Source organism: Squalius cephalus (genome assembly GCF_949319135.1).
Source record: "Squalius cephalus genome assembly, chromosome: 2".
Classification (NCBI taxonomy): Eukaryota; Metazoa; Chordata; class Actinopteri; order Cypriniformes; family Leuciscidae; genus Squalius; species Squalius cephalus.
In genome coordinates this window covers 61,700,400-61,721,168 of record NC_137123.1, presented here as the reverse complement: position 1 = coordinate 61,721,168, position 20,769 = coordinate 61,700,400, and the positions used below count along the sequence as shown (strand labels likewise).

Genomic DNA, 20,769 nt, shown 5'->3' with positions numbered 1-20,769 from the left:
TCGAACTCCTCCGCGCCCATTGAACGCTCACAGCATCAATCCGCTATAAAACTCCTATCCTCGCTCCGAGACGGTGTGTTCTGGCTTCAGAAGGTCTCCACCCGAGAGTATGGCGGTTGAAGATGCTGTAAGATGCAGAATAGTGTGCATCTTCTATTCTGGGATGCGTCAGGGAGGGGACGCGTGATGTGTTCAGCGCTTGTATGCACGCACAGAGGTGATTTCTTCTTCACGCATCTGTCGGGTTCTGGCTCTTCTACATGGTTACGGATGCCATGAAGCCCGCGCGTTGGCTCTTTGCGCGCTTCTGTTATTTGTCTCTATGGTGAGTGTAACACAGCCAGCCATGGCTTCTGGTCTGCTCGACTTCTGCGATATTCAATGCAAGTTTCCCATCGCTTCTGATCGGCTCGGACACTGTTAGCTGGTTCCTTCACGCGCGTCACTCGGTTCGGTTCTGTGCGCAATGCGCGAGTATAAGGTGGTGGTGCTCGGCAGTGGAGGGGTCGGGAAATCTGCGCTCACGGTCCAGTTCGTGACCGGGACCTTCATCGAGAAGTACGACCCGACCATCGAAGACTTCTACCGTAAGGAGATCGAGGTGGACTCGTCGCCGTCGGTGCTGGAGATCCTGGACACGGCCGGTACCGAGCAGTTCGCGTCCATGCGGGACCTGTACATCAAGAACGGCCAGGGCTTCATCCTGGTCTACAGCCTCGTCAACCAGCAAAGCTTCCAGGACATCAAGCCCATGAGAGACCAGATCATCCGGGTCAAGAGGTAAGCGACTAAACCACTGCATTGCATTGCAATCAATGATGGGAATAGGCTAGCATGGCATTCTTTGAGGTACCGTATTGTTACAGTTGTTCGTACCATGTTTTGCCATGGTACACATTAAAGTACCATGGTATTAGCTTGTCAGTTTAGAGGTAAGAGACGCGATCGAGTCTCCTTTAGACAAAATCACTGCATTGTATTGCAATAATCAATGATGGATATGAATACAATGGTATTCTTTGAGGTACCATGGTATTACCACCTAGTACCATCATTTTAACACTAGTTGAACTCCATGATGTGCATATATAGTATCAATACTATCATTTTACCATGACACTGCTACAATATTTTTTTTTTTTTTTTTTTGTGTATATTCAAAGAGAATAGCAATAAACCTACAGATAATAATGGCATCTACCATGCAAATATTAAAGCAGCTTGTGATACTTTCATTTTACCATGGTATTACCACAGTACTTTTTATAAGCACCTTTTTATGACTTATATTAGTATGATAATCATTCAATACCATTGTATACACACTGTATTAAAGAACCTCTTGGACAAAATCACTGCATTGTATTGCAATAATCAATGATGGAAATATCATATTACCACACCATCATTTTAACTCTAGTTGAACTCCGTGATGTGCAGATCATAGTATTTCTTTGAAGCACATTGACAAACCCCATGATACCATACAATTACCGTACTTCCACAGTGTTTTTGTCATTGTCAAGTTGGTCATACCATGTTTTGCCATGGTACATATTAAAGTACCATGGTATTAGCTTGTCATTTTACCATGACATTGCCACAATAGTTTTTTGTAAATTCAAGGAGAATAGCAATAAACACAGAAAATAATGGCATGTACCATGCAAATATTAAAGTAGCTTGTGATACTTTAATTTTACCATGGTACTACCACAGTACTTTTTTATAATCACATTTTTATGACACATATTAATATGACAATCATTCAATACCATTGTATACACACTTTATTAAAGAGCCATGGCATTGCCATCATTTTTACCGTGTACTTAAGTACTTTGAGGTAAAAACAGTGTACATGTACTATGGTAAATATTGAAGTGCCATGGTATTAATAGCATGTTATACGGTCATTTTACCATGTTTCTGCCACAGTTCTTTCTTGTAAATGCAAGGTAAAAACAAAAAGGTAAAAAAAGACAGAAAACCACGGTATTACCATGTTTTTTTGACATGTACTATGGTAAATATGTAAAGTACCATGGTATTAGCGTCTTATACCATCATTTTACCAGGGTACTGTCACAGTACTTTGTTTGTAAGTGTTATATAAATGTAGTAATTATTCTGTATCATGTTACACACTGTATTAAAGAACCCTAATTTTACCATGGTACCGATGAGTCTGTAAAGCCGGTAGTTTGTCTTCTCTGAGCGAGGTGAACTTTCCAAGGTTTTCCCAGTTAAGAACATGGAAACACTGTGTGTGTGTGTGTGTGTGTGTGTGTGTGTGTGTGTGTGTGTGTGTGTGTGTGTGTGTGTGTGTGTGTGTGTGTGTGTGTGTGTGTGTGTGTGTGGAATAATATGACAGTGCCGTTAATAATAAGTCCAACGGGAGGCAGCGTCTGTTATAATCTTTCCGTAGTTTAACCTCAGGCCTAGAAACAGATGCTGTATTGTTTGTGTTTTTTTCCACATTGACTCTTAAAAAAGGTTTGAACACACACTGCTTTCATAAACAGGACCTACAGAACAATTATAAAGCGAGCGTGAGGTAAAGCACAAAGAGACAAAAGATTCATCACTGAAGCTGCAAAACCTGAAAGGCCTGAATTATCCTGTCAGAACCTTGAGTGAGAAAAGCTTTTAAAAAGCTCTTATTTATGCACTTTATGTCTTCTGCCATTTTCTGTCTATTCGGATGTGTGTGGTTGATCGTGACAAATACAGCAACTGTTGCATTTGAATAGCAAAAGCACACTTAAAAATTGCCTGATGGAGTCATTATGAACAATAGTGGAGAGGTTTAGTGGCGGTCAGTAACCGGACACTTTACCACAGTAATCAAGTCATGACATCAATGCACAGTTCCCTGAAAATATATATAAAAAGTTGTTTTTTTGCATGCACGATTTTGTATGGAAGCTTGTTTCCGCCACAGAGTGAATAATAAAAAAGGTAATTGCGACTTTTTAATCTCACAATTCTGACTGTTTATCTCAGAATTGCGTGATATAAAGTCGCAATTGTGTGTTAAGTCAGAATTATGAGATATAAACTTGCAATTGCGAGAAATATACTTGAAATTCAGACTTTTTTTCTCAGAATTGCATGTTTATATCTCGCAAGTCTGACTTTATAATACGCAATTGGGAGATATAAAGTCAGAATTGCATGATATAAAGTCGCAATTGCGTGTTATAAAGTCAGAATTATGAGATATAAACTATTCTGAATCTTTTTTTCCCTTAGAATTGGGCTTTATTTCTCACAATTGTGAGAAAAGATGTCAGAATTGCGAGTTATAAACTCGCAATTATGTGTTATAAAGTCAGAATTGCGTGATATAAAGTCGCAATTGCGAGAAAAAAAGTCAGAATTCTGACTTTATAAGACACAATAGTGACTATTTCACGCAATTCTGACTATAACACGCAGTTGCGACTTTATTTCACGCAATTGCGACTTTATATCTCGCAATTCTGACTTTATTTCACGCAATTGCGACTTTATATCTCGCAATTCTGACTTTATTTCACGCAATTGCGACTTTATATCTCGCAATTCTGACTTTATATCTCGCAATTCTGACTTTATATCTCGCAATTCTGACTTTATATCTCGCAATTCTGACTTTATTTCACGCAATTGCGACTTTATATCTCGCAATTCTGACTTTATATCTCGCAATTCTGAGAAATAAAGTCAGAATTGTGAGATGTAAACTCGCAATTGTGATATAAAAAGTCGCAATTATCTTTTAAAATGTGTTATTCTGTGACGGAAACAAGCTTCCATATATTTGCATGCAGCAACTTGTCATCTTTGATGCAGAACATCCTGAAAGTCTTTTGTAACTTGCGCTTGGACTGATCTGGTGCAGAATAGTTTATAAAGGATGAAGCATAGCCCATATTTAGTTATTTTTGTGCATGTTGGGGTTCAGCAATTGTAGCAACTGTGCATTTACGCGTCTTACTTGCTAAATAAACAAATAAATGCATTATTAAATAAATGAATTGTAGTGCTGAGCGATATATGAGATATGACACTTGCACAACTCTGTGAAATCACTTTAAGTAAAAATGCATTAAAGAAACACATAAATCGGGTCTGAGGGAAGGTTGAAGTTCATGTTGAGATTCCCGCCATTAAGCACATTATATTTTTTTGCAGCTTTATCTCTCGCATTATGAATTGAATTGGCACGGTTTTCTGCCAGAACCTGCAGAAAGATATGTGAAGCTCTGGCACAGGTTGTTAATCTGCAGACACATGCTGAGACGGCTGATGATAACTACAGTAACGCTGGTGAGATTTGCACACTCACCACAATATAAATGAGATTGTGTGCCGGTGGAAGCCAGAGAAACATCACAAGTGCATTAGCGCGCACTAACCCAAAGACTTGCTGGACTTTTGGCAGCGAGACCCTGGGAAGAGGAAATGTGGGCGGACCCGTCGCTCTTCTGCTTTCCGTCTAATGTGAAACACTCTTCAATGAATTTAGATTAAAAAACACATCCATGTATTCAATTAAGCTACAGCAGGTGTTTAAACACACGGCCCACACACAATCTGTGCGCTGCTTCACAGAATCTGCCATACTAAATGTGTGCAATTCTGTGAAAGCATTTACATGTTGTAAAATGTGTTATGCTAATGCGTATATATAAAAGCATTATGGAATTAATTTGAAGGAAATGCATAAATGTGTTAATGACATTCAGACAGAACTTATATAACATTTATTATATTAATTGTATGTGCTTTGAAAGAAGTCTTCTGCTCACCAAGACTGCATTTAAAAAAAAAAAAAAAAAACAGTAAAAATAGTGAAATATTATTAAAATTTAAAATAACTGTTTTCTATGTGAATATATAGTAAAGTATAATTTATATCCTGTGATCAAAGCTGAATTTTCAGCATCATTACTCCAGTCTTCAGTGTCACATGATCCTTCAGAAATCACTCTAATATGATGATTTGATGCTCGAGAAACATTATCAATGTTGAAAACTTCATATTTTTGGGGAAACGGTGATATATTTTTATTTTTCAAGATTATTTGATGAATAGAAGGTTCAAATGAACAGTATTTCTTTTGTAACATTATAAATGTACTTTACCTGTGCATTGGTTTATGATTTCCTGTAGTCATTACAACTTCTGTTTCATATCTGATTGCATTTAGGCGTTTTTAATGCAACAGCGTGTGTAATCCCAGCTTTGTAAAGTAAATGTTGTGATCGTGGATTGGATGAGGGTGTAACTGTGTCCCACGAGACCTTCCTTCTTGGAAGATGAGATTGTGTTCCTGAGGGAAACCTGCTGTTTGAGTCCATAGACATTGACATTTCACACTCATCTGAAATCAGTTTTGCGGGAGTGTTTTTGCTGTTCTCCTAGCTCTGAAACACATGGAAAAGCGTGTCCTGGAGAGAGTGTGTAGGGAACGGGAAGGCCGCTGAAGATGATGATTGCTTTTTAACCTGCTCCAATTTACTGTTCGCTCCACTGCACCGCTGCGACCGCGAGCAAAGCTGCGGCGTATTAACATGAACTCATCTGTCTTCATTTGTGTTTCACTCTGAAGAGAAGATTTCCTCTATTTCTCTACACCGAGGGTGATTATGTATGTTGTACGACTTTAAAATTGGTTTGGCTACTTTTCTACCTTTTACTTGCACTGTGACCTTTTACTTGATGTATAGCGCTTGTATTTTCACATCAGTTCAGGTACTTTATACTATTTAAATACAACCTATTATGCCCTTTATCAAAGTCTTGATGTTGTTTCAGGCTCTACTAGAACAGGTTTTCCTGCTTGAATGTTGATTATTTTCCCCATATTTGCCATTTTTGCGGCTCCTCTCTTCCCAGTCTGTCAGTAACGCTCTGTTTACTTCCTGTCTCTATGAAGCCCCTCCTTCTGAAAAGGACACTGTGCTCTGATTGGTCGGCTGGATCAGTGTGTTGTGATTGGTCGAGTGCTTCGAGCGTGTTTGGGAAATGTCCCGCCCCTTACCATAACCGCCAGTTTCAGCACACTACTAACTAACTCAACCAGGCCCCGCCCCTTTATTCTGCATATTAATTATTTAAATGAGGAATATTGTGACGTGTTCGTTCCTGGAAGAAAACTCAAGACTACAATGGAGGCGTTTCAGGGACTTTATTAAATCTTTATTAACCAAAACTCAAAACCCTCAGAACTGAACTGACAAAGAACAGGCTTAAATAGACCAAACAAACCAATCAATGAAACAATCCACAGGTGAAACTGATAATCAATCAATGAATAACCAAGGTATCTAACTGAAACTGAAACTCAAACAGAACTAAACATGTGAAACAGGAAACGGAACTAAACACACGTTAAACAGGAAACGGAACTAAACACACGTGAAACAGGAAACAGAACTAAACATGTGAAACAGGAAACAGAACTAAACACACGTTAAACAGGAAACAGAACTAAACACACGTTAAACAGGAAACGGAACTAAACACACGTTAAACAGGAAACAGAACTAAACACACGTTAAACAGGAAACGGAACTAAACGTGAAACAGGAAACAGAACTAAACACGTGAAACAGGAAACAGAACTAAACACACGTGAAACAGGAAATGGAACTAAACACACGTTAAACAGGAAACGGAACTAGTCAAGTCAAGTCATCTTCATTTATATAGCGCTTTTAACAACGTAGATTGTTTCAAAGCAGCTTCACAGAAATAAGCGTATAATTTAAGGTAACAGAGATTGTTTTGGCTTTATAGCAGAGTTAAGTTATTTTCCATCTAAAGTTAGTTTTGATTGATTTGCTTCCGTCGCAACGATCATTTGTTATTAAATTAGGGGCCGCTAAAACTAAACACACGTGAAACAGGAAATGGAACTAAACACACGTGAAACAGGAAACGGAACTAAACACACGTTAAACAGGAAACGGAACTAAACACATGAAACAGGAAACGGAACTAAACACAAGAAACGGAACTAAACACATGAAACAGGAAACGGAACTAAACACACGTGAAACAGGAAGCGGAACTAAACACACCTGAAACAGGAAACGGAACTAAACACATGTGAAACAGGAAACGGAACTAAACACACGTTAAACAAGAAACAGAACTAAACACATGAAACAGGAAACGGAACTAAACACAAGAAACGGAACTAAACACATGAAACAGGAAACAGAACTAAACACATGAAACAGGAAACGGAACTAAACACAAGAAACGGAACTAAACACATGAAACAGGAAACAGAACTAAACACAAGAAACGGAACTAAACACATGAAACAGGAAACAGAACTAAACACACGTGAAACAGGAAACAGAACTAAATATGTGAAACAGGAAACGGAACTAAACACATGAAACAGGAAACGGAACTAAACACATGAAACAGGAAACGGAAATAAACACATGAAACAGGAAACGGAACTAAACACGTCAAACACAGGAAACGGAACAAAATGATTTAATCTTTGATGTTGTTTTATCCTTTTTAATGTTCTATACTCTTCCAGCAGTTTAGTTTCTGAACATTGTGTCTCGTTCAGTCTGTTTGGACTTTACTCAGCCTTTAATTTCTGACAGACATCTTTATTTTGGGATCTTTGAAAAAAAAAAAAAAAGTTCCCTTTTTTGTTTTCATTAACAACTAGGTTCCTTTGTTTCACTCTGAATCAGCGTGTGGCCTGACCAGCATTTCTGGCCAAAAGCATCCCAGCATGCATTGCTTCCAGCAGGGTCTCTGGAGACATCACATCTGTTTTTGTGTTTCTAAGCGCCGGGGGTCGAACCGTTACTGGGCAACTGCGCCGGCGAGGACTTCAATGCGTTGGACAGAGCAATGCAGCCGTCACTTTCTGACAGACGGACAGTGAAATCAAGTGTTTTAAATCCCTCAGTGCCTCATCACAATCATTTCACACTCGAAACAGTTCCTCTCTATAAATTGCATTTGGCACTTTTTTTTATTTTTACTTGACTTGCTTAATTCCTGTAGCGAATCAAGCTAAAGCAACACTAATAAACTTTAGCCATTTCCATCATTAAAGTGCATGATTAAATCTATTTGATGCATTGCATTATTTGATTGTAAATGACCCCAGTGTGGTTCAGTCTAATGCGTGTGCCGTGACGCGTGGTTTCAGGCAATAAGCAATGCATTCGTGCAGTAACATGAAAGAATAATTAGCTATTGAGCCGCTGTCAGATACTAAACTGGTAAATGCACCTTGTCATCTGCATGTGCAGCTCATGGATTCATCATAATCTCTGCGGTCAGTCTTTAAGAGCCGACGCTCATGCTTCAATGATCTTCTAATAGATGTTTGGGTCATGAAAGGCTCGCGCTTCGTTAAACTCCAGGGTAATTACATTCACTTAACTAGTGCTTCTGTGTTTGTTATCTTGTCACTGTATTAAATCATTTTAATCACTTAGACATTAAGATGATAATGCATGGCATGACATTGTGGAAAATGTCGCCAAGCAGCATTAGGAAACTGAAGAACAACAACAACAGTTTGCTTATATATATATATATATATATATATATATATATATATATATTTATGTATTTATTTATAAATTATAAAATTAAAATATTATATTTATTTGGCCTGTCAAATCGATTAATTGCAATTAATCGCATCTATATATACAGACATGCACACTCACACACATATATATAAGTATAATAATATATATACATGCATACTGTATATACACAAACTTTTGTTAGATGCGATTAATCGCGATTAATCGTTTTGACAGCACAAATATATATAATATAATGAATTTAAAAAAATAATTTATATATATATATAGTATTCTTAATTTAATTAGTTTTTATTCATTTTAATCATTTTAGATTAGTTTGATATGTATTTAATTTTAATATATATATATATTTTTTTTTACTGTATATATATACAGTGCCCTCCACAATTATTGAACCCCCTGGTAAATATGATCAAAATTGGCTGTAAAAAATAAATCTGCATCGATTATCCTTGTGATCTTTCATTCAAAAAATGTGCAAAATTCTAACCTTTCATTGAAGTAAAAGAATTGAAAGTGGGGGGAAAATCACATTATGAAATAAATGTTTTTCTCCAAAACACGTTGGCCACAATTATTGAAACCCTTTCATTAAATACTTTTTGCAATCTCCTTTTGCCAAGATAACAGCTCTGAGTCTTCTCCTATAATGCCTGATGAGTTTGGAGAATAACTGACAAGAGATCAGAGACCATTCCTCCATACAGAATCTCTCCAGATCCTTCAGATTCACAAGTCCATGTTGGTGCTTCTCCTCTTCAGTTCAGCCCACTCATCAGGTCAGGGGACTGAGACGGTCATGGCAGAAGCTTCATTTTGTGCTCCACAACAAATTTTTGTTTTGATTTTGATGTTTGTTTTGGATCGTTGTCCTGATGGAAGATCCAACCACGGCCCATTATAAGATTTCTAGCAGAAGGCGTCAGGTTTTGATTTTTTATCTGTTGATATTTGATAGAATCCACAATGCCATGTATCTGAACAAGAAGTCCAGCACCTCCAGCAGAAAAATAGGCCCACAACATTAAAGATCCAATGGTATATTAAATTGTACACATGGGGTACTTTTTATCCTTGTGTTCACCAAACCCATCTAGTGTGTTTGCTGCCAAAAAGCTCTGTTTTAGTCTCATCTGACCACAGAACCCTGTGTTGTTTGAAGATCCAGTCGTGTCTGACAATTAAATTTGCTGGAATTTGTTTTTGGATGAGCGAGGAGTTTTTTTTTTAAACCCTCCCAAACAACATGTGGGGATGTAGGGGTTGTTTGATAATTTTTTTTTTAGGCTTTCTGACCCTAAGACTCAACTAATCTCTGCAATTCTCCATCTGTGATCCTTGGAGAGTCTTTGGCCACTCAAACTTTCCTCCTCACCGTGCATTAAGACAATATAGACACACGTCCTTTTCCTGGCAGATTCATAACATCTTTAGTTGGTTATAACTTCTTAATTATTGCCCTGATGGTCAAAATGGGGATTTTCAATTCTTTAGCTATTGTCTTACAGCCACTTTCTAGTTTGTGATGCTTAACAATCTTTTGCTGCACATCAGAACTATATTCTGTGGTTTTACTCATTGTGATGGATGATTAAGGGGATTTGGCCTTTGTGTTTCCTCATATTTAAACTCCTGTGAAACACGAAGTCATAGCTGGACAATTTCATGTTCCTAGTCACCCTGGTGTACTAAAAAAGGTAAATATTAATGGGAATATACTTCAGAGATATTTTACTCGTAAAAAATTCTAGGGGTTTCAATAATTGTGGCCAACATGTTTTGGAGAAAAACATTTATTTCATAATGTGATTTCCCCCCACTTTCAATTCTTTTACTTCAATGAAAGGTTAGAATTTTGCACATTTTTTGAATGAAAGATCACAAGGATAATCGATGCAGATTTATTTTTTACAGCCAATTTTTATCATATTTACCAGGGGGTTCAATAATTGTGGAGGGCACTGTATATATATATATATATATTATGGAATATATATCTCAAATTATTTTAATATTAGGAAATCATTTTAAATAATTAAAATGAATTAAAATCACAATATTATGTATGTATATTATAATAATTGTGTGTGTGTGTGTGTGTGTATATACTGTATATACACAGATATTTAAAAACATAACAGTTACATATTTGTTTTTTAATAACTATGATAATTATAATTAAAATCATGCAGGAATCTTTCTTAGAGCGCTTATGAAACTAAACGCAGACATTAGATGTGTGAGTCGGGCTGAAGCTGAGACTGATGGGATATTTGTTTTGAGGAGAGTAGTTCACTTCGCTGAACGTGTCGCTTCATAAACTGCCTGAATATGTAATATTTCTCTCTGCCAGCTTTATTGCTATTCTTCATCAGCAGTGCTTAAAATGTGTACAAACTGAATGTACAGCATTCAAAATAACAGTTAATTTCCATCATAATTCGTTCAATGACAAGCTTTCAACTTACAAGTCTGGGTTTCCCACATGGTGAACACCATCACACACACGAGCTGAAGCAGCATATGTTCATGAGTATGACACAGTCTCTCCCAGACCTGCTCAAACATGCGTCGAACTCAGACTCAGACTCAGACTTCAGACGTCCCTTGTGTCAGTCAGGCTATAAATAGCGTTTCTCCTGCTCGCCACCAATAGATGACATTTCATCTGTGCCTCTTACCTCCCACTCACCGTTCACACTCCCGCTCCACAACGTCCCGCTAGTGTGTCGAGGAACATTAGCTGAGGCTGGTGAAATGCTAGATGTGATAACATGATGTGAATGATGCTCATTGCCATTGCAGAACGAGACGAGATTGTCTGGTGCTTCATAAATAATGCTGAGCAGTGTCAATCAAACACCAGCGAGCTCCAGAAGCCCTGCTGTCACCACTGAACTCCTGCTCCTGTTAAACATCACTGCTGGCATTCACTACTCACAGAATCACTGTATTTACAGAGTATTAACATTTATATATATACTGTGTATATATGAAGAGTTCAGATGCAAAAGCCTCTTAGTGCCATCTGAAATTTTCTTCTAGAATGATCATTTTTATCAAGTATATTTAAGTTCAGTAGTTTCACTTAAATGACAATTAATAGGTAATTTTCATTGCTATTTAAGTGAAATTACTGAACTAAAATATGTGAGCTTGATAAAAATGATCATTCTAGAAGAAAATTTCAGATGGCACTAAGAAGCTTTTGCATCTGAACTCTTCATATACACTACCATTCAAAAGTTTGGGGTTGGTTTAATGTTTTTGAAAGAACTCTCTTCTGCTCACCAAGGCTGCGTTTATTTGATAAAAGAAATACAGTAAAAATTGTGAAATATTTTTACAATTTCGATTAACTGCTTTCTATTTGAATATATTTTAAAATGTAATTTATATCCTGTGAACAAAGCTGAGTTTTCAGCATCATTACTCCAGTCTTCAGTGTCACATGATCCTTCAGAAATCACTCTAATATGCTGATTTGCTGCATTTATGATTATTAACAATGTTGAAAACAGTTTCAGGATTCCAAATTTCAGGATTCTTTGATGAATAGTAAGTTTATTTGAAATAGAATATTTTGCAACATTATAAATGTCTTTAATGTGATCAATTTAATACTGAGCCCAAATTTTTGAGCGGCAGTACAGACAATATTTCATCTTATGTCGATATACTTAAAGGGATACTTCACCGATTAGCATTAAGTCAAGTCAAGTCAAGTCAAGTTTATTTATATAGCGCTTTTCACAATACAGATTGTATCAAAGCAGCTTCACAGTATTAAATTAAAATAATACATCAATGTTTGTTTCTAGTGGAAAACGTCCACGTTTGGTAATGCTGATCAATAGTATTGTTGATTGATTAATTAAATTAAATATTAAATTAAATATCCCCAACTGAGCAAGCCAAAGGCAACAGTGGCAAGGAACCGAAAAACTCCATCAGATGACCATTAAGGTTTGTATCAGTAGAAACCCGGTAGTATTTTCGAGTGACCGTGCTTCCCTCCCTCATGTCCGCCTGAGACGAGAGATTTCTGTACTGTGTGTCTGGAAAAAAACCTCCAATGACGCAAAAATCGTCTTTTATCGTCATCTGAGACTTTTCTGTCCAGAGGCGAGAGACTCCAGCCAGTAGGAGGAGCTCGTCCCGCATGTCTTCAACCCGCCCATAGGGGGATCTCACGATAAAACGCCGTCTTTCAGTTTCGAGTCACTAGTAGCCTAGCTGTATCATTTCTCCCGATACGGCCCTCTGTAACCGGTAGGCGTGGCTTGGGAGTGTCCTCGTAGGGCAGCGAAGCAAGTGCATTCTGGGAGTTGTTGTCTTTCATCCACATGAGCCAAAAATACATTTTCTGGCTCTTCTCAGTCTAGAAGGCACCAACTTCTAAAATACTTTCACATTTCTGCTACATAAATGACCCAATTTAAATACACATTCATCTTTCCAGCGGTGAAATATCCCTTTAATACTTGATCAGTATACTTGGTCTGAAGATCATGATCCTGATTGCTGGAAAAGAGCAGTGCTGATCTGAGATCTTCACTCTTCATCACTCTCTACAGTCACTATGATCTTCCTTTATTTAGAGCTGATATGAAACGCATACTCCTCCGCTCTCTGTGTTAAACACTGGGAGTGTGTTTCATGACTCAACAGCCCTGGAAACACACTTCTCTAAAGACACTCGTTTTTCAGCTGCAGGATCTGACAGATCAATAGCTCTGACTCAGAGTCTGTGGAGGGAATGATTCAGAGTCAGTCCAGGATCAGCGACACACACACACACACACACACACACACACACACACACACACACACACACACTCTTGTACATCTATCTTTAAGAGGACATTCATTGACACAATGCAATCTCTTGCCGCTTACCCTAACCTTACCCATCACAACTAAGTGCCTAACCCGACCCCTGACCCTAAACCTCATTGTAACCTTATCCCTAAAACCAAGTCTTGGCCCTCAAACAGGCCTTTAAAGAGTCTCAGAACCTGAGGACCGGCCAAAATGTCCTCACTTTACTCTCTTTGTCCTCACTCCAATGGTCTAAAACTCAAACTGGTCCTCACACACACGCACACACACACACACACACACACACACACACACACACACACACACACACACACACACACACACACACACACACACACACACACACACACACACACACACACACACACACACACACAGAGCTAGTGTACCATTGCCATTGAACCATTGAAGAAGACAAATACATCATCTTGCATCATCTTTAATGATTTTGACCTCAGGTATCGGATGGTGGTTCAATAAGTGAAGTGAAGTGCTCTCGTATTAACTGCCATCAATCTTGGTAAAGAAAACACATTGAACAGTTTCACCTGGAGCAAATTATTCATTAGATACTGGTGCATTTTACCAATGATGATCATTGTGGTTGAATAAAACATTTATTTATTTATTTTTTACTATTTTTTAATAAAACCTTGTTGGAAAGTGTTATGTATTTGTTTAGGGACAATTGCATGCACACTGTACAGGGTGAGAAGATTTGTTTGGTCATTGTATTTCTAGTTCAATTATTATGAGTAATTCAATGTTATAACTATAATTTTTATATATTATTTATATATTATGTTATAACAGATTATTTGACCCCATTTTGGTGAAGTGTGGTTAAAATTATTAGGAGAAACATGGATCGACGAAAAATAGGCGGGGAAAGAGGTCAAATATTTGTTTTCATATTCCAGTTTAATGTTTACTATAAGTCAGTCATTGGTAGTTTGACTTCCTGAAGAATGAATTAGACGTTGCGACTCGTTTCCAACACTGTTCTGTTTTGTCAACTGTTGACTCAACCAATGACATGAGTTTGGGGGCGGGACTATCCGTTTGCCTGACCAATGGCAGACGAGAGCCAAAGGTGCAGGAGGGCTATCAGGGAAACCTGTTTGGAAACTGTTATTGCTCTAGTCCTGAAATGCCACATCTTTCACTCATTATCGTGTCATGTGCATTCACAGGTATGAGCGTGTGCCCGTGATCCTCGTGGGAAACAAGGTGGACCTGGACAACGAGCGCGAGGTTTCGTCGAGCGAGGGTCAAGCTCTGGCTGAGGAATGGGGCTGTCCGTTCATGGAGACATCAGCCAAGAGCAAAACCATGGTGGACGAACTGTTCTCAGAGATCGTGAGGCAGATGGACTACGCCTCTCAGCCGGATAAAGAAGACCCGTGCTGTTCCTCCTGCAATATACAATAACCCTCGCAATCAGGATCCACATGGAGATCATCGCAAAACTGGTGCATCCGTTCTCATGCACACGTCAAGGCCGTCTACACACTGGAGAACGCTGCCGATCTGTTGATTTACATGGGAACGCTGCGATGCAAAGATGCAAAAGTGATGTTGCAGCGTGCAAACAAAAGTTGAGAAAATTCAACTTTAAGCAATGCTGCAAATACATTGATTTCAACAGGAATGGTGCATTGCGTTGACGTAGATGAAAAAACGTATCGTAAAAAAGTATTGTTGGGGTGTTCCAAACAAAAAGTTTAGATGCATTTAACATTTAGGCAAAGATTCAGATCTTGTGATTTCAATGGGAATGGTGCATTGCAAAAAATAAATAAAAAATACGCAAGGGTTTGCGAAAGCTGTGCAAAAAAAAAAAAAAAAAAAAGTAGAGAATTGTAACTTTTGGGGAATGCTGCAAATCCATTGATTTTAATTGGAATGATGCTTTGCAAAGACGTAGATAAAATACATTAGGGTTTGCGAAAGCTGTGCAAACCAGCCTTGAGTAATTCTATTAGACAGCTTCAGATATATTGATTTCAATGGGAATGGTGCATTGCACAAAAAAACACGCAAGGGTTTGCAAAAGCTGTGCAAAGAATTTTAGCTGCAAATCCATTGATTTGAATTGGAATGATGCTTTGCAATGACAAAACGCAAGGGTTTACGAAAAACGTGCAAAAAAATATTGAGAAATGTAACTTTTAGGCAATGCTTCATCAGATCCGTTAATTTTAATGGAGCTTTGCAAAGACGTAGATGAAAAATGCAAACTTTGTTTGCGACAATTCTGCAAATAAAAGTTGAGAAAACTCATTTTTCCGCATCCGTCGAGCTCTTGGCATCTCGAGTGAGGCGGGTTCAACTGTGCATTTTTCCCGCGTATGAACCCATGTTTCCTGCAAACGCAGCTTTCTTCAGTGTGTAAACGACTTAAAGGGATGGTTCAGAGTAAAATCAACCTAGGGTCCTTTGCACCATGACCTCGAGCCAAACACCCCCCCAGAAGCCTTTTCCCCTTGGTTGAACATTATTAAAGTTAGAGCTTATTTAGAGATATCAGCCGGATGGTTTAGTGCAGGCGCTAATGGATCCAAGGATGTATCTCGTAAATTACCGCACTAATAATGCCTAGAATGGTACCAAACTTCTACAGTAGTACAAATGGGGTCTGTACTCATAAAACGAGGCATTGGAAAGTTTGTAAGTACATCAGGAGTTTATTTAAATAACACTTGTCTGATGGCTAATGCTACCGCTAACCCGGACGTCGAGGTCACTTCCGTGATTTGGGAAAAGCATGTAAAAGTCCTGCAGAAAGCGATCATAAGGATGTAGTGTAACGACGAGTTATTATTTTTTCCGAAGTGTTGACAACTTAGTGTTAACTAATAATTGTTGCAAACTGGTACTACCAACACAATATTAGTGCATTCCTGGAACTGGGCGTCGTTACACTACATCCTTATGCATCGCTTTCTGACAGGACTTTTACATGCTTTGCCCAAATCACGGAAGTGACGTCGACATCCGGGTTAGCGGTAGCATTAGCCGTCAGGCAAGTGTTATTTAAATAAACTCCTGATGTACTTACAAACTTTCCAATGCCTCGTTTTATGAGTACAGAACCTATTTGTACTACTGTAGAAGTTTGGTACCATTCTGGGCATTATTAGTGGGGTAATTTACCAAATATAGCCTTGGATCCATTAGCACCTGCACTAAGCCATCCGGCTGATATCTCTAAATAAGCTCTAACTTTAATAATGTTCGACCAAGGGAAAAAAGGCTTCTGGGAGGGTGTTTGGCTCAAGGTCATGGTGCAAAGGACCCTAGGTTGATTTTACTCCGAAAAATCCCTTTAATTGTGATAAATTAATTGACAAGAAACAAAAAAACAAAAGGTCAAAGGGGTTATAAAAATGCACCATACTTGAGTCTTTCTTTTCTCCGCATGTTTTCAACACGTTCATTCAGAGTTTGACGCTGTTCGTACGTACGAGACTCATTTCGTTTGCACATATAGAACCCGATGTCTTAAACTGCCATTACTTTAATAAAGAGCCAGAATGAGCTAGTTTTGTTCTTCCAAACGGCCCACTGTCGTCCGGCGAACGGGACGTTTCCTCCGAGGGACTATCAGACGTCCGAGTTTGAGATATTGAGATGTCGATGAGGGATCGATGTGTGTCCCGTTGCAGTTTGAGGGACATTTTCTTTGAGGAAGCCAAATAGGATCCTGAGAAGCACTTTTCTTTTGTACCGTCGTGTTCGTTTTGATTTACGAAACTGCTGGGAATATTCAGCTGATTATGTTGTGGTTTTTCAGTTAGCACTTCGATATAGAATGTTGCAAATTCTGAATCATGTATTTTGTAATAATGTAGTAAAACAATCATGGGACTTGCTTTAGATTAGACTGTAAAAGCTTTGAATCGGGCAGGAACAGTATTTCGTGAAACGCAATCGGCACTTTCCATGAAAAGGGTCCCGTTACTTTTTTTAAGCAATAAAGACAAACAACTAGTTGATATGTGAGATAAACAGTTATGTAACTTACTAATTAATTTTAAAGAGCCTTTAAAATGGTGATTTTGGCCTGTTGCACCTCACAGGTCTTCACTATTCAGCAATTAAAAATAATCATATTGATATTTGGTTAAATGTAATATTATTTAAAAATAGGTCACAATTTAAAATTTATTTTACGTTTAATTCAATTTATTTTAAATGTATTCTAGTTATTAAATCAATTTAATTTAAATGAATTAAATAAAGCAGCTCATATACTGTAATATTGAGGTGGACGGACACTCTTTTGAACCCTATTTGTGGAAAGTACCCATTAATCTTGAAGCCTGTACTAGATGTGATTGTTAATTTAATGATATTGTGGAACAGGAATAATCATAATGCAGTCAACCTCATGAATGTTGTACAGAAACACGAGGAGGAAAACAATTATAGTGGCTAACTTCATCAGTTCCTCGATTCATCTGCTTTGAGCAAATACGACAGGAATAATAATAATAATAATAATAATAATAATAATAGAAAAATCATTTTATCATACCTTTCTCAGGAGAGTTACAGGCTACCAAATCTGTTATTAAAGTTTATGTGGATATGTTTTTTTTTATTTCTGTTTATTTAATCATTAGAGTATAAGATAATAATGTTTTCTTAATCTATATTGTCGTTTGGTCTTTTTTTTGGTATTACAGAGCAATTCTTATTCAGACCATCACGTCTGTGATCCGTAAGATCATCCAGAAATGTAAAAATGTGTTTAAAAAAAAAAAAAATGTATTGAAACCAATTCAAGATGGTTGTGTGTAGTTTATAAAAAAGATGCCAAACTTAGAGTATGTTGATTTAGCGGTCATATGCATGGCTAAAACATCATTATTTGTGAATATTACTGCAGATGAGACTAAAAAAGCGGAATAGATGCACACATACACACACACACCAACACACTCAACGGCCCTGGACGATCTATGGGTGAATCTGCCTTGCCATGTGAACTAAGGGTTTGCCTTTTTAACTTTCATCATTGATCTTATATTTTTTTAAGTGAACATTTACCCTCTCCCATGGTAAATGGATTGTGAATACGGTTTCATTCAACACGACAATAAAAACATCTTATTCACAGATGTGGACGCAGGTTTGAGTTTGTCTGCAAGAGCCAGTCGTCGTTTTCATGCTCATTATCTGAGAAAGCCTGTGATTTGAGCTAAAGATGCTCAATATGAGTCTATATTGTGGTCAGATTTAATTCCTGAGTTTACTGAAGTCGTTCAGCTCCGTCTACTTGAATGGGAAAATCATTTAAATCAGATTTTCCCAGAAGATGGACCTGAACGACTGGTCAGTAAACCTTCAGTAACCCAATCTAACCTTTAATGAATCGCACTGAAGTGTCTGTCAACCAATCAGAATTAAGAATCAAATATCTGTGTTATTTTAGTATTATTTATATACTATTATAGTACTTATTAATATTTGGAATTGGCTTTTATTTTAATATTTTCAGATTTCATTTAAATTTTGTGTTTTAGTTATTTTATGTGCTTTTTTATATATTTCGATTAAGCTTCAGTTTATTTTTATGTCAGTTTTAGTCATTTTAGTACTTCAACTTTAGCTTATTTTATTTCAGTTAGTTGCCAAATCAACATGTTTAATTAATTAATTAATCAAAAATTAAAAATGTATATACAATATATAAATATGTATATACAATATAAAAAATTATATAACATAATTATTATATATATATATATATAATTTTAATGATATATAATTAAAAAATGTAATGTTTAATAGTTATTTTATATTTTATTATTTTTATTATTTGATTATTTTATATTGTCTCTCTCTCTCTCTCTCTCTCTCTCTCTATATATATATATATATACATACACACAATATAAAATTATACATGCATATATATATATATACATACACACAATATAAAATTATACATACACACAATATAAAATTATCATTAATTATTATTAATAAAATATAATTAATATAATTATGTAATATTTTTTAATAATACAGTGAGGAAAATAAGTATTTGAACACCCTGCTATTTTGCAAGTTCTCCCACTTAGAAATCATGGAGGGGTCTGAAATTGTCATCGTAGGTGCATGTCCACTGTGAGAGACATAATCTAAAAAAAAAAATCCAGAAATCACAATGTATGATTTTTTAACTATTTATTTGTATGATACAGCTGCAAATAAGTATTTGAACACCTGAGAAAATCAATGTTAATATTTGGTACAGTAGCCTTTGTTTGCAATTACAGAGGTCAAACGTTTCCTGTAGTTTTTCACCAGGTTTGCACACACTGCAGGAGGGATTTTGGCCCACTCCTCCACACAGATCTTCTCTAGATCAGTCAGGTTTCTGGGCTGTCGCTGAGAAACACGGAGTTTGAGCTCCCTCCAAAGATTCTCTATTGGGTTTAGGTCTGGAGACTGGCTAGGCCACGCCAGAACCTTGATATGCTTCTTACAGAGCCACTCCTTGGTTATCCTGGCTGTGCAAACTTAAGACGGGCCTTGACATGTGCTGGTTTAAGCAAGGGAACCTTCCGTGCCATGCATGATTTCAAACCATGACGTCTTAGTGTATTACCAACAGTAACCTTGGAAACGGTGGTCCCAGCTCTTTTCAGGTCATCGACCAGCTCCTCCCGTGTAGTTCTGGGCTGATTTCTCACCTTTCTTAGGATCATTGAGACCCCACGAGGTGAGATCTTGCATGGAGCCCCAGTCCGAGGGAGATTGACAGTCATGTTTAGCTTCTTCCATTTTCTAATGATTGCTCCAACAGTGGACCTTTTTTCACCAAGCTGCTTGGCAATTTCCCCGTAGCCCTTTCCAGCCTTGTGGAGGTGTACAATTTTGTCTCTAGTGTCTTTGGACAGCTCTTTGGTCTTGGCCATGTTAGTAGTTGGATTCTTACTGATTGTATGGGGTGGACAGGTGTCTTTATACAGCTAACGACCTCAAACAGGTGCATCTAATTTAGGATAATAAATGGAGTGGAGGTGGACATTTTAAAGGCAGACTAACAGGTCTTTGAGGGTCAGAATTCTAGCTGATAGACAGGTGTTCAAATACTTATTTGCAGCTGTATCATACAAATAAATAGTTAAAAAATCATATATTGTGATTTCTGGATTTTTTTTTTTGATTATGTCTCTCACAGTGGACATGCACCTACGATGACAATTTCAGACCCCTCCATGATTTCCAAGTGGGAGAACTTGCAAAATAGCAGGGTGTTCAAATACTTATTTTCCTCACTGTATATAATTTATGCTTTTATGCAATATATTTAAT

The 20,769-nt window shown here is 37.3% G+C and overlaps 1 protein-coding gene across 1 annotated transcript; it reads left to right on the top strand.

Annotated features, from left to right (window-relative positions):
- On the top strand, window positions 1–15,269 carry rap2ab (RAP2A, member of RAS oncogene family b). Its single transcript, XM_079864114.1, has 2 exons — window positions 1–780; window positions 14,631–15,269. The coding sequence occupies exons 1-2, from the start codon at window positions 467–469 to the stop codon at window positions 14,866–14,868; spliced, it is 552 nt and encodes a 183-aa protein (XP_079720240.1). The 5' UTR covers window positions 1–466; the 3' UTR covers window positions 14,869–15,269.
- The last annotated feature ends 5,500 nt before the right edge of the window (window positions 15,270–20,769 follow it).